Source organism: Arvicanthis niloticus, chromosome 7, assembly GCF_011762505.2.
Source record: "Arvicanthis niloticus isolate mArvNil1 chromosome 7, mArvNil1.pat.X, whole genome shotgun sequence".
Classification (NCBI taxonomy): domain Eukaryota; kingdom Metazoa; phylum Chordata; class Mammalia; order Rodentia; family Muridae; genus Arvicanthis; species Arvicanthis niloticus.
This window is the reverse complement of record NC_047664.1, coordinates 37,528,217-37,543,315: the sequence shown is the minus strand read 5'-3', so window position 1 is coordinate 37,543,315 and position 15,099 is coordinate 37,528,217. Positions and strand designations below refer to the sequence as shown.

At 44.4% G+C, this 15,099-nt stretch overlaps 1 protein-coding gene across 2 annotated transcripts in view; it reads right to left on the bottom strand.

Annotated features, from left to right (window-relative positions):
• Positions 1–11,400, bottom strand: part of Sfi1 (SFI1 centrin binding protein) — a 70,383-nt gene extending 58,983 nt beyond the window's left edge. For both annotated transcript variants that reach the window (XM_034508374.2, XM_076938261.1), the window contains exons 1-2: positions 11,288–11,400; positions 1,386–1,506 (exon numbers count right to left, since the gene is read on the bottom strand). In XM_034508374.2, the coding sequence (XP_034364265.1) occupies positions 1,386–1,408 (23 nt within the window). In that variant the 5' untranslated portion in view covers positions 1,409–1,506; positions 11,288–11,400. The remainder of the gene's footprint in view (positions 1–1,385; positions 1,507–11,287) is intronic.
• Positions 11,401–15,099: the final 3,699 nt, after the last annotated feature.

Below are 15,099 nucleotides of genomic sequence, written 5' to 3'. Positions count from 1 at the left end.
ACCACTGCCCAGCTAGTATGTTCTTTAACTAGTCTTTATTCTATTGTAAAGGGGATCATTTATAAAGTACAAACAAGTTCTTAAGTATAAACCCAGAGGACCTGGGCTACATTCCCAGCAGCCACATGGCAGCTCAAAACCATTTGTAACTCAGGTTAGGGGATCTGATACCTCTGCCCTCCAAAAGTGCCAGGCATGTAGTGGTACACAGACGTATATGAAGGTGAAATACCTAAACACATAAAAATAAAACTTTTAGCTGGGCGGTGGTGACTCACACCTTTAACCTCAGCACTCAGGAGGCAGAGGCACATATAGATCTCTAAGTTCAAGGCCAGCCTAGTCTACATAGTGAGTTCTAGGACAGCCAGGGCTATAGAGAAACTCTGTCTTGAAAAATCAAAATAAATAATAATAGTAATTTGTTACATAAAAGTCTTAGGGAACAGTAGTGATAGCTCAGTGCTTAGATAAGCTTGCTGCTCTCATGAGGACCAGAATTCAGGTCCTAGAACACATATCCAGTAGCTCCCAAACTCCTGTTAACTCTAGCTCCAAGAGATCCAATGCTCTGTGAGCTCTGTAGGCTGTGTGAGGAGGGTGGGTGGGCAGGGGTGCACACATACAAAGAGTAAAATATTCAAAATAAAAATTCAAATATTAGCTACTTAGACAAGAAAATAATCAGAAAATCTTTATTTTTGTTTTTTTGGTTTTTTTTTTCAGACTGGATCTCATATAACCCAGACTGGCCTTGACTTTCTAATGCTCCTGATTTCACCTAAGCGGTGGGATGACCTCTACACTGGGCTCAAAAAGCATTTCAAAAAAGCAATTAGAAAAGATGTTCAGGCCAGGCAATGTTGGCACACACCTTTAATCCCAGCACTAGGGAGACAGAGGCAGGTGGATTTCTGAGTTCGAGACCAGCCTGGTCTAAAGAGTGAGTTCCAGGACAGCCAGAGCTACACAGAGAAACCCCGTCTTGAAAAAAAAAAAACAAAAAACAAAACAAAACAAAAAAAAACCAAAAAAGATGTTCAGAAAACATGACTTTAATATCAATATAAAACCTCATGACTGATTGATTGATTGATTTTTTTATTTCTTATTTTATTTTATTGAGACAGCCTTCTCTGTGTAGCCCTGGCTGTCCCGGATCTCACTCTGTAGACTACACTAGCTATAGACTCAGAGATCTGCCTGACACTGCCTGCTGAGTGCTGGCATTAAAGGTGTGCAGCACCATCTCTTGGGCTGAAAACCCATACTTTTAACCAAACATTGAATTTCCAACATTACCCAGGCGTGATACCACATGCCCGTGATCCCAGAAGTTGGACCATTAACCTCAGCTGTCATTTTTGCCTTGTTCCATCACACACCTGGAGCTAATCTTCTTCTCCATTCTCTGTTAAATCCTCTTGATGAAAATTCAACCAATGATTGATATGTATTTCTGTGACTAGATTATTGATGAACCAAAGCCTTTTATCTTCCTCATAACTGCAAGAAAGAGATAAAATTGAGTAAGTAGCTTGCACACTCTCAAGAGCCACACTTCTAAATAGCTGCCTGCCTGGCCTGGGGCTGAGGTCCCTGCTCCTCTACTTCTTAGTTCAGTACTAACTAAACATGGAAGGCATCTTTCTGTCCTTGATAAGGTTTCTACTGCTGTGATAAAACACCATGATGAAAGCAAGTTGGGAAGGAAAGGGTCTATTTGGTTTATACTTCCACAACGTTAGGACCTAGTTAAAGTATTAAGACCATTTTACCTAGGAAGGTCTACATAAAATGTTAAGGCCTAGGTAACTGCTACCTTGACAGCCTGCCATTATAAGGAAATTTGCTCATATGTTTCTACTATTACTAGGAAACTTTCGAATGCCAAATTAATTACATATTCTGTGCCCTGGAAACCAATCACAATAGAAGTCAGTAGAACTGTTTTGTATAGTTATCCACAAGCTTGGACCCAAACCAACCACCCAACAAGCACATCCCGTACCTATGTATAAGCTTTTATGGTATTACCTGCCTCTGGAAAAGACCCTAACATAAGAGAAACACTTGCACCAATGTAAGAAGAAACTATTTGAAATAAGACTTTCACTTTGAGTAGTAAAGTTTAAATTTCTAAGACTGTGCCGGGTTGTGGTGGCACACGCCTTTAATCCCAGCACTTGGGAGGCAGAGGCAGGCGGATTTCTGAGTTCCAGGACAGCCTGGTCTACAGAGTGAGTTCCAGGACAGCCAGGGCTATACAGAGAAACCCTGTCTCGAAAAACCAAAAATAAATAAATAAATTTCTAAGACTTTCCTGGGATCTGACATCCTACTTGGCAGAAAGAGACATGTAAGTGGGTAACTGACATTCTGGTTGGCAAATTAAGACATGAATGTAAGACAAGTCCCATCCTGGTGGACAAGTTAGGACATGAATATTAGACAAGGCAGTCCCCTGCCACAGTTGAATACCCTAACCAATGGGAGCAGAATAAGTGTACAACAAAGACATGTTCCTAAGGAAATCCCCTATTTCTAAATCCTGATTGGTGGAATAACTTGACACAAATGTTTATGGATTTTGGAATTTTAAACCCTTCTATAGATTTAAAATTAACTCAACATCATGGTTCAGTTCCCAACTCTGAACCATGGCCCTGGTTGACCAGTCCTGGAGTGTATGCTCAATAAACTATCCTATCTGAGTGAGATCGGTGTTCGAATGGTTTGTGGGGTGATTCCTGAACACCAACAATATCACAGTTTATCATCGAAGGAAGTAAAGGCGGGAACTCAAACAGGGTAGAAATCTAGAGGCAGGGTAGAAATCTAGAGGCCATGGAAGGGTGCTGACTTACTCTCTATGGCTTACTCAGCCATCGTTCTTATAAACTCAGGACCACCAGCCAAAGATGAGATCACCCACAATGGGCTAGGCCCTCCCTGATCAATTACTAATTAAGAAAATGCCCTACAGCTGGATCTTATATGGGCATATTTTCGATTGAGATTCCCACTCCTCAGATAACTCTTTAGCTTGTGTCCATGACACTTTATTCTTCTAATTTGTATTCTTAAAAAGTTACTTCTAGCCGGGCGGTGGTGGCGCACGCCTTTAATCCCAGCACTTGGGAGGCAGAGGCAGGTAGATTTCTGAGTTCCAGGCCAGCCTGGTCTACAGAGTGAGTTCCAGGACAGCCAGGGCTACACAGAGAAACCCTGTCTTGAAAAACAACAACAACAACAACAACAAAAAAAAAAGTACTGAAAGGTAGTGGTGGTGCACACCTTTACTCCCAGCATCTGGGAGGCAAAGGCAGGCAGAGTTCTGTTAGTTCCAGGCCAGCCTGGTCTACAGACTGAGTTCTGAGACAGCCACCTAAAACCAAAACCCCACCTCCAAAAAAGTACTGAAAGGCTAGAAGATAGGTTTGTTCTCAACAAGGACACAAATTAGCTTCTAAGTTGAAATATACATAAATTTTTGTTGTTGCTGTTTTAGTTTTATTATTTCCTTTCTTTTTTGATTTTGGTTTTTCAAGACAGGGTTTCTTTGTGTAGCTTTGGCTGTCTTGGAACTTGCTGTGTAGATCAGGCTAGCCTTGAATTCAAAGATCTGCCTACCTCTGCCTCCCCAGTGGTGGGATTAAAGGCATACACTACCACCATCCAGGAAAATATATAAACTAAGGGCCGCGCCACCGGGACCAGCCGCGCGCAAGCTCCCCAGCGCCTTACAGATCCCCCTTTTTGTTTAACAAGAATATCGCAGGAAGCATTGACTTGAGCCTAGCAAGCATAGTAGTTCGAGGGGAAGATTGTACTACCCTCTCCCCGGGATCATCTCCTAGGGTGATGGCAGACCCATCCCAGGCTCTTTTTCGCCAGGACGGGATCTAGGGAGAGCAAAACCCGTATGCTCTTGAGTACACTTCCCTGCACCGGGCTAAGTGGGAAAGTCAGGTGCATTGCAGTACTTCGTCTGACATGCGATTATTCTTCCAGGCTAGCGAGCCAAACTTGTGGTGAGGTGCCTGCCTCAATGGCATAAAAGGCTTGTGCAACCAAGGCTAGATCTCTTCTTCGGGCTTGGACCATACGACAGAGACAATAGAGGCACAGTATTAAGACACCCACCAGGACTATAGTCAACGCCCCTATTCCTGCCCACTCCTTCAGGCGATGCACAGCCTGGGCAATCCAGGCCGAGAATCCCTCCGCAATGGACAGGTCTACACGAGTAGAATTCACATTCACAATTGCCAGGCACCTGTCTAATTATAAATCTTAACACATGTTCTATTTTCTGACAACTTACTTTCCTTAACAAAACACAAGCTTCCTAATATATCTATGCTAAAATTAACACTAGCTATTTCACCATAAATCTTGGAAACACTTGGGCATCATGTCATATTGGCATTGGTCTCGGAAACACTGATAGGATTCCCCATCTTGTCTCTATCATCGTGGGTCTCGCCATGAGGAGAAGGAGAAGGAGAATCAGCCATGGAGCATCTTCCTGCCATCCTCTCTGGCACCCAGATAGGGTCATGTTGGTCCTGTGGGAACACACAAACAGAGCCTCTCGCCCAGGCCAACACCGGATCCGGCCATGCCAGGTTCCGGTCAACACATCTTTCCATTTAACATATCCCTTTGTATTTGTATGGCAGTCCGCAGTGGACTGGCACGTCCAATTGTAAAAAATTTAAAGTAAATAAGGCAAGAGATATGCGCTCCTTAGGGGTACGATTATTTCCAATTCCCCTTTTTTGTTTAAATAAACATTCTTTAAGGGTGCAATGGGCACGATCCACAATGCCCTGTCCTTGAGGATTATAGGGCAGTCCATGTTTAAGTGAAACTTGCATCTGTTGGTAAAAGGAAACAAATGAGGCTGCGGTATATCCAGGGCCATTATCAGTTTTCAACTGTTGGGGTTTACCCCAGGCAGCCCATGCCTCCAAGCAATGAGCGATAACATTCCTTGCCTTTTCCCCTGCTAGAGGAGAAGCATGTATGATACCTGAACAGGTATCAACAGATACATGAATATATTTCAGCTTTCCAAATTCAGTAAAATGTGTCACATCCATCTGGCAAATTCTCAATGGCAGAAGACCTTTTGGATTAACTCCAGTCCCAGGAGGATGCAAGTGCACACTACAATCAGGGCACTGCACAATAATTTGCCTTGCAATTTCTCTAGGAATACTGAATTTCAACTGCAAGGTTTTTGCATTTACATGAAATTCCTTATGAAATTGGGCCGCTCGTGCTGCTGGGGTATCCATTATGGTAGGAAAAATAAATGTGCGGCGAGTAGCCATTCATTATTAGCATTACTAACAGGTCCTGGCAAACCTGTATGAGCACGAATATGCTGAACATAAAATGGACACTTCCGTTGCCAAATTAAGCCTTGTAACTGTAATAATAACAAATAAATGGGACTATTAACTTTAAATTTTCCGGCAGCTTCTAAAGCCTTCAACAAATTTACCACATATAAGGAGTCAGACACTAAATTAAAGGCATCTTTAAAATCTTTAGAAACCTGAATCACAATTCTTAACTCAATTATCTGGGGCGAAGCCGGTGCAAATTGTATTAACACAGGCTCATGATCGTTAATCTTATATGACCCGCAGCCAGTTTTTGAACCATCAGTATAAATAATGGCAGCTCCTACTATGGGAGTCGTCTTTGTCATTTTAGGAAACACAATGGGATGGCTCTCAAAGAATGGTATTAGGGGATGCTTCGGATAATGATTATCAAAATCCCCACTGTAAGAACACTTTAAAATTGCCCAATCATCAGTGGTAGCACATAAAATGCGTACTTGTTCAGCACTAAATGGTATAATAATCTTAGCTGGATCTCTGCCGAAATGCTGTAAACATTGCTGAATACCCTCTAAGGCAATAGCGGCAACTGCTATTGGAAAATATTCAATAGTTTTTGTAACTGATATTTTTGGGTGGATCCATTTTAAAGGTCTATGTTGCCACAATAATGCAAAAAATTAGTTTTAAAAATAAGTAACAAAATAGGTTCTTTCTCATAACATCTTTGTAAAACCGCCTTCCCCAAATCCTTCTCAACTAATTGTAGGGCCACACGGCATTCCTGGGTTAAAACTCGGGGGGGGGGGGGGGAATCTAATGCGGGATCTCCACATAGGATATCATACAACGGTTGAAGCAAATAATTTGGGATTTTCAAATATGGTCTAATCCAATTCACATCCCCCAATAGTTTCTGAAAATCATTCAAGGTCTTTAAATAATCCACTCTGATTTCAACCTTTTGGGGCACTACCTCACGAGGTCCAATCCTTGCTCCTAAATAGGACACCACCTGTTCCTGCTGAACCTTCTCAGGGGCAATATGATGACCTCACTCACGTAGGACCTCAGTAAGCAATTGGTATGCTTCATGAAGTACCAATTCAGTTTTCCCAGCTAAGAAAATGTCATCCATATAATGCAAGCAGCGGATGGACGGGAATTTCTTCCTAACAGGCTTAATGGCCGCACCAACATAAAGCTGGCACATGGTTGGGCTGTTTGCCATGCCCTGTGGGAGCACCACCCACTCAAATCTTTTGTCTGGATCCTCTTGATTAATAGAGGGAAGAGTAAAGGCAAACTTTTCACAATCCTTAGGGTGCAATGGTATGGAAAAAAAGCAATCCTTAATATCTATGACTATTATTGGCCAATCTTGAGGCAAAGTAGTCAATAAAGAAAGTCCTCCTTGCACAGGCTCCATGATCTGCATCTGGGCGTTAATGGCACGCAGATCATGCAAAAGTCTTCACTTTCCTAATTTTTTCTTGATTACAAAGATGGGTGTATTCCATGGAGATACAGAGGGTCGAATATGGCCCATGTCTGATTGTTCTTGTACCAAGTCTTGGGCTGCGGTCAATTTTTCTGATAGTGGCCACTGAGGAACCCAAACTGGATCCTCAGTTTTCCAAGTAATGGGAATACCTTCCTCAGTGGCCCCTAGGAGAAACCCAGGCCCTGTCTGTTCTGTTTGTTCTCAGCCCGAACGGGGCTCTTATGACCCTGTAGATATCTCCCAAGACCATGGGAGGGATGCCAGCCCATGTCTTCATCATCTTTCTGGAATTAAAAGAATAAGTCCCTTCATTGGTAAGCTTTAATTGCATTCCTATTAAAAAGTCTCTTCCCCATAAGCTAACTGGGAGGTTTAATGCATACGGTTGGAAGAGTCCTCTATGTCCTTCAGCATCTTTCCAGGGGAGCTCTCTGGCACTCATGTCAGGTGATTTAGCGTACCCTAATCCTTGTAACATCTGGGAAGAGGCTTGAATAGGCCAATTGGATGGCCAATCTTTAAGGGCGATGATACTTTTGTCTGCCCCAGTATCTAGTAGGCCTGGAATAGTCTTTCCATTGACTTCCAATTCAATGAGCGGCCTCTGATCAAGATCAAGGGAGAGGAACATTACATCCTCTCCAGTGGAGCCAAAGCCACAGCTTCCTCTTTTCTTAGGTCTTGCAGCAAACTACGCATGCAAGCTGGGCAGTAATAATAGTTGGGCAATTCTATCTCCTAGGGAAATGGCTACAATACCTCTTGGGGATGAGGCCATGATCTTAATTTCCCCTTCATAATCAGAATCAATTATACCGGGATGAATGATCAAACTTTTTAGAGCTGAAGAGGACCTACCGATCAGCAACCCTACAGTGTTTGAGGGTAAAGGTCCTCTGAAGTCTGTGCCTATAGTCTGCACCCCCATCTGGGGAGTTAATACGAGTTGGGAGGTGCAGAAGAGGTCCAATCTGGCAGATCCTGGCGTTGCCCTTCTATATTGGTTGATGGGCACAGGCTGGGCAGCCATGCCTGACTCTCCATTGCCCCATATATTTGAGGGCCCTGGGGTCTGGGGCCCCTCTGCCCGTTTTTTTGGACGAGAGCCTCCATAATTGTTGCTCAAGGGCTGCCCATTAATATCCTTCATTGAACGGCATTCATGTGCCCAGTGATTCCCTTTTTTATATCTCGGGCACAATCCCGGTCCTACTGCTCACTGCCCTTCCTTCTTTCCTCTCTCAGGGCATTGCCTTTTAAGGTGCCCTGTCTTTCCACAGCGGAAGCACTCCCCAGGGGTACTTTCTCTTCCTCTGGTTGCTTGTAAAACAGCAGCTGCAAGGCCTGCATTAGATAGGGGGACGCCTATCTCCCTACAAGCTTTCATCCATGCTTGAAGGCCCCTACCTTTCCACGGTGTGACAGCTGTGCGGCACTCCTTTGTGCATTGTTCAAAGACTAGTTGTTCTATTAAGGGCATGGCTGTATCTGAATCCCCAAAAATGCGGCCTGCTGCCTCCATCAAACACACCACAAAGTCAGAAAAAGGCTCCGTGGGGCCCTGAATTATCTTTGTGAGGTTTCCACTCACCTCCCCTCGTTTGGTAGTGATTTCCATGCCTTAATGGCTATCTCATTGATCTGTCCATATACTTGAATAGGGTAGCCTGTTTGATTAGCGGCAAATCTGCCCTGCCCCATCAGCATATCCAAATCCCATGCCTGGTTACCCTGCCTTTGATTCTTCACTGCCTACTGTTGTGCAAACTCTTGATAAAAGACTTTCCAATCTAAGTACTATCCTGCGGTAAGACATGCCTTCACTGTACTCATCCAATCTGTGGGGGTCATAGCATGATTACCCAGTAGTTCCAACTGAGCTTGAGTAAAAGAGGCATTGATACCATAAGCTTTAACAGACTCCGCCAGTGCCTTTAAGGTTTTAAAATCCAGCAGCTCATGGTACCGTTGGTTACTGGCATCCTGAAAAACCGGAAAGGCCATCCTGGCCTCTTTCCAAACCTCAGGACATAAGGTTGGCTGATTAGTACCTTTGGCAGTACCGGAGAGGTATCTGCATAAGACGGTGATATTGAGGACGGATCCCGCCAAGATGGCGGAGTTGATGGAACAGCGCCCCTGAGTGTGGCCCCTTCTGCCCTCTTCCTTTCCTTTCTAGCTTTCTTCTTCCTCTCTAAAGCACGTGGCTCCATTTTGGCAAGTAGTTTCCCTAAATCTTCCTCTAAACTGGAAGACTCTTCCTCAGAGTCCTGCCTACTGGATTTAACTGACCTCTCCTCCTTCAGCTATTCCAAGGCATCTGTTGTCTTCTCTAATGCCTGACAGCATCTATCATCCTTGAGGCAGCTGCAGATAAATTTCCACAGCCCTCTCACTCCTCCTTTTAAACTTCCCTGTTCCCAGGCGAAATCAAGATCTCGTCCTAATTTATCCCAGCTTGAAGCATTTAGGTGCCCCAAAACTGCAAACCATGGAGCTACAGCATCTACCTCCTCCAAAAAGGTCTCAAGGACTGAATCTTTCATTTTTAACCCCTTACCTCTAAGCAGCTCCTTCAGAGCCGATTCTATCGGGTGAAAGGAGGAAATTCCCATTCTTACTTTCACTTTGATCCTCTTTCACCACTTGTTTTGCTGCTTTACTGCAGACTTTAATTGTCTCCTTCCGAGAACTTGTTTAAGATCAGGCCCCCTTTTACTTACTGGGCACTTTACCGTCCACTGAGAGTTCTGGAACCCCAGAGATTTAACACTCCCCGTACGGGCCACCAGTTGATCCGCTCTGTTTCCCTGTCCCGCAGGAATAAAACACCGGGACAGGGGAAACAAAGTTTCCTTCTCTAAGAAGTTTACTCAGGTAATCCCGTACAGCTTAGCCGAAGTGGCAAGTGGCCCCCTAACCCTTCCCTCACGAGGCTTATATCCCTGATGGGCGGCCAACGAACTGATGCCACACAACATCTTCTCATAGGTCCTGCATGTGTGCCTCAGATCAGACCACCGGCTCGCACAGCCCAAATGCCAAATAAGGTCTTGTCTCAGCCAAGATGGCAACGGCCTAGGCCTCTGGTATCAGATACCAGTGCACTTCGCATGTGCAACTCAGATTGGAGGCAGCCCCTCCCGAACAGGGTATGCTAATGAGGTACCAATAGAGTACCACGATCCTGACCAATCACCCCCTCCGGGGGGTATGCAAATATGGTATGCTATGAGGCACTACAATCTGACCAATCACACACCTCCACGCGCTTCCCCCCCCCCCAACCCAGGGCTGAGAGTATATAAGCAGCTCGCCCTGGGCATTCGAGGTCTCTCCCTGAAATCCAAAAGAGCGCTTCTACAATAAAGGCTGTTGAGAAGGATCCAGTTGTTCACGTCTTCCTTGCTGGACAAGGCGGGCGCGACAGTCACACACATAAATCCTTTTGCAATGTTTTTAAATAATCATGAATTGAAGGTTAGCCTGAGTTATGAGGCTGGTGTGAACTACTTTGTGTGACAGAGATGCTAGAAATGGAGTCCAAAGCCTCCAGGACACCAGACAAGCAGTCTACCTATGAAGCTGGAATTTTGGTGTGTTGTGATCCACCAGATGTGGATGCTGGGATTCCAACTGGTATTCCCTCAAAAAGGAGTAAGGATTTCTTAAGCGTTGAGCCACCTCTCTGGCTCCCTTAATACATAATCTTTCTTTTAAAAATATTTAATATTGATTTTTTAAAACCATGATAACTTGAAATTACTTGATAATTACCACGAAATCTAAGGCTCACAGACTACAATTAAGATAACATTTATCACACAGGTTCCACACGTTTTTTTCCGTAGCACTTTTCATGAACGACGCACTTCAACAACAACCACCTCAGCTGATGTTTACTGTCATTTTCCAGGTTGGTGCTCAAGGACATCAGCTAACAGGTGACAAAGCTGCCACTGGAATTCAAACCTCTATACACCTTCAGGAACTACACCAGAAGAGGTTGCATGGTACAAATGCAATGTGGGTTCAGTTCTCTGCTTGGTCACTTGAGAGATCAGTGTACACAATGAGCCCTACGCCCCGCTACACCCCTGAATCGACTATGGATCTGTGCAGACTAGTAAGGATAGCACGGACGGGAGAATCACCCAGCGGAGCTCTCCACCAGGGAAAGAAGGATGCATAGACCCTGCAGAAACAGCGCCGAGTGCAGCTGTGACCTTACGCACGCCCTGCCTTCCACCCACGGACCAGAGCCTTGTGGGTAGGCAGCATCTCATGCACTTCTACAAAAGAGGAAGCCACGGCCGAGCCGTCGCAGGACAAAGCTCCTAGGCACACGCGCTCTGCCAGCCTCAAAGCAGGAGGACGAGGACGAACTAGTCAAAAGCTGGGGGCGCTAGGCCCGGCCCTGTACCTGAGGGAAGCGACTGCTCAACGACGCTGGGGAAAGGTTGTAGCAAAGGTCCGCAGCCCGGGATTTCGCGCCCTGCGCCGGAGGTCCCGCCCCCGTCTCCACAGCAACGCGGCCCGCGCCGGAAGCTGCTCTGTCGCGTTTAGTGTGCGCTGCCTTCCAGGAAGCAGAGGCTTCTCTCTGAGCTCTCCTTCTTACCGTTTGTTCTTGGCCGGAAGCATCGCTGCTTCTTGGAAGCGAGTCTCCAGGTACAACTCCTGCACCAGACCCATGTGGGACAGAAAAATGTCTCTCCTCATTGCTTGGTGGCGCACGTCGGTAATGTCCGCTTCAAACTGGCCAATTAGCTGCATCTTTAAAGACAGAGCTTCCAGAAAAAAATAAGAAGTTTCATACTAAGAACAGTGAAATCTATTGGGTGAGTGTCTAAGACGAAAACCAAGGGGCAGGATATACGACTCACCAGTTAAAAGCACTTTTCACTCATCCAGACTCCCAATACCCACATGGTGGCTCATAAACGGCTGTGACCTCAAATCGCGCTCTCTTTTGACCTATGTGCAGGCAAAACACTCATACTCAAAAAATTTTTAAAAACATTAAACCCAGGAAATACGGGTTTTGCCCTTTTACAAATGGTGATTTGTAATTCAAAGATTTAAAAGCGGTTATTGGCGGCAATCATTTGTGGGAGGCTGAGGCAGGGGGCTCCCTGCCGGTTAAAGACAACCTGGCCTATTGAGTGAATTCCAGTACTGCCTGAGCTGGAATGAGACTCACAATGGGCAAGGAAATAGTGTTTAAATCCAGTCTGCTGACATGACAAGATGGTTCAGCAGGTAAAGGCACCTGTCACTGAGCATAGCATAGCACCTGAGCTCAATTTCCAGGATTCCAATGGCAAAAGAGGACTCTCTCAAAAGTCAAACTTTAACCTCTAGCCACAAGCGATGGCCATGCACAAAAAAATAAAGGTAATTAATAGAAAAATAAACCTGGCCTTCTGGTGCATGCCTGTACTTCCTAGCGACTCAGGAGGTTGAGGCGAGGTGGGGGAGGGATCACTAATTTAAGATCACTGTCAGAAATTTGGAAAGACTGTCTCAAAAAAGAAAGGTGTGGGGGTTGACGGGGAGAGGAGGAATGGTTGCAGAGGCATGTGAATCTCTGTTGAATTTAAGGCCAGCCTGCTCCTCAAAGTGAGTTCCAGGACAGCCAGGCTACACAGAGAAACCCTATCTCCAAAAACAAACAAAACAAAACCAAACCCAAAATAAAAATCATTGGAGTCAGGTGTGGTGGCACATACCTTTATTCCCAATACTGAAGAGGGAGAAGCAAGCAAATATGAGTTTCAGGCTAGCCTTCTCTACATAGAGAAATTCCAGGCTAGCCAATGCTATAAAAAAAGACCTTGTCTCAAAAGAGACAACAAAATAAAGTTATAGAGTATACAAAATGAGGTATATAGAGAAAACCAACCACTGGGGGATAACTCATCTGAAGTTACAGCTTCAAGTGTTGCTAAGGTAATTAGATTAATTTCATAGACAAAATATTAGAACCCTTTTTAATTTACTATAAACTAGTCTTATAAGTAGCTTCACATAAATTACATGAGTTTGATATATCCAGGATGAGAAATTATGTGTCTATGTACATATGTCTGGTAGGGGAACGTTCATGTGAAATCCAAGGCACTGGATCCCCTGGAACTAGAGTAATAGGTGATTATGAGTTATAGGTGCTGGGAATCAAACCTGAGTCACTACAAAGGCAGTAAGTGCTGAGCAATCTCTCCAACCTAAGCACACTCTCTAGATTGCAATTGATTTGCTGAAGCTATCTTCCCGTTGTATGTATTCATCAACCTCAGCTCTGACAAACTGAGAAAGAGATCAGCAGTGTTTCCATGTGAGATACAGGAAAAATGTTAGTCCTACTAAGGAAGAAAATAATAGTGTATGTTACTTTTCTATTGCTATGATAACTCTGTGGAGAGACAGACCTACCCAAGACTTCCTTAGAGGCCCTGATGAAAGGACAAGGGGAACTTTAGTTCTGTGTCTTTATCCAGGAACAGACTTGCAAGGCCTGTCTGTTGCCTCATAGGAGTCAAAAATTGTGGTTTCTGGGGGCTTAACTCTCCCCACCCCCACCTCAGGGCCCCCTGTGCTATGGTTATCAGTCCTTAGGCAGTGTGCCTGAGGTATGCTGTGTTCTCTTTGCTAACATGTGTGACTTAGCTCTCTGCTAACCTTGGCTGTTCCTCACCCCAGCTCCCACAAATACTATATATGATGCTGTACTTCTTAATAAACTTGCTTAGTGTAAGTAATCAGCTATGGAAGACTTCCTGGTCCCAGGTATTGCTTTTGTCTTCTTTATTTCTCTTCCCTGGTCTTCCACTCAAGATGCTTGGGACTCTTATTCTAGTCAGTTTGGATTAAAAACACTATGACCAAGGCAAATTATAAAAGGAAGGGTTTATTTGGGATTTATAGTTCTAGGTAGGAGATCATCATGCAGGCAAGCATGGCACTGGAACAGAAGCTGAGATCTCACATCTAGATCTGCAAAGCAGGAGGCAGAAAGGGCACACTGTGGAAGGCTCCAGTCTTTTGAAACCTCAAAGCCTGGACCCACGTGACAGACCTCCTCCAACCAGTTCCAACAATGTTAGATAAGCCTGTGGGGGCCACTTTTGTTCAAACCACCACATACAGTAATCAGCCTTCTTGATATCTAGCACTTCATGAAGTATTTCCTTTTATTAAACCAAAGTTGTAGCTAGACCTAGTGGTGAATTTTTTTTTTTTCTGGGCAAAGTGGCATTAAAAGAATGCCAGGAGCAAGCCAGGCAGTGGTGGCACATGCTTTTAATCCCAGCCCTTGGGAGGCAGAGGCAGGTGGATTTCTGAGATCGAGACCAGCCTGGACTACAGAGTGAGTTCCAGGACAGCCATGGCTACACAGAGAAACTTTGTCTCAAAAAAAAAAAAAAAAAAAAAAAAAAATGTCAGGAGCACAATAGGACTTAAGAATTAGCATCAGGACCCTTCTTCTTGCCAAAGATGAGCATGACTTGATCTTCAAGGACAATACCTTCTAGTAAGGCCACATGAACCTCGACCAGTCACTTTGAGGGTGTTAACAGGGTATAAAGTTTCTGGGCAGAGACACTGAGCTGCATGTTGGTGACTAACCCTCCAACACCACTGTTTCAAAGATGGAATCAAGAAAAGAGTGTGGTAAATATCTTAATCTCAGAACTCAGGAGGCAGAGACAGGTGGATCTTTGTAAGTTCAAGGCCAGACTGGTTTACAACCAGGACTACATAATAGAAAAACCCTGTCTCAAAAAAAAAAAAAAAAAAAAAAAAAAAGGAAGAAGGAAGGCTTAGCAAGTGCCTAGCTTTTCATAGAGGTGAAAGGAGTTTACAGGTGCCCCTCTTTAGTAAAGTTTTCCCTTTAATACTACGTAGTAACTGTCTTCTTTTTCAAAAGGTAAAATAAAACCTTTAAGAATGAAGAGAAGGGCACATTTGGGGCTGGAGAGATGGCTCAGCAGTTAAGAGCACTGACTGCTCTTCCAGAGGTCCTGAGTTCAATTCCCAGCAACAAGGTAGCTCACAACCATCTGTAATGGGATCTGATACCTCGACTGGTGTGTCTGAAGACAGCTACAATGTACTCATACATAAAATAATTCTTAAAAAAAAAAAAAAGAATGAAAAGAGGAGAGGCCACAGTTCTACAGTCTATTACAGATGCCCCCAATAGAATAGGCCTAAACTGGAATAGACAAGAGGGCT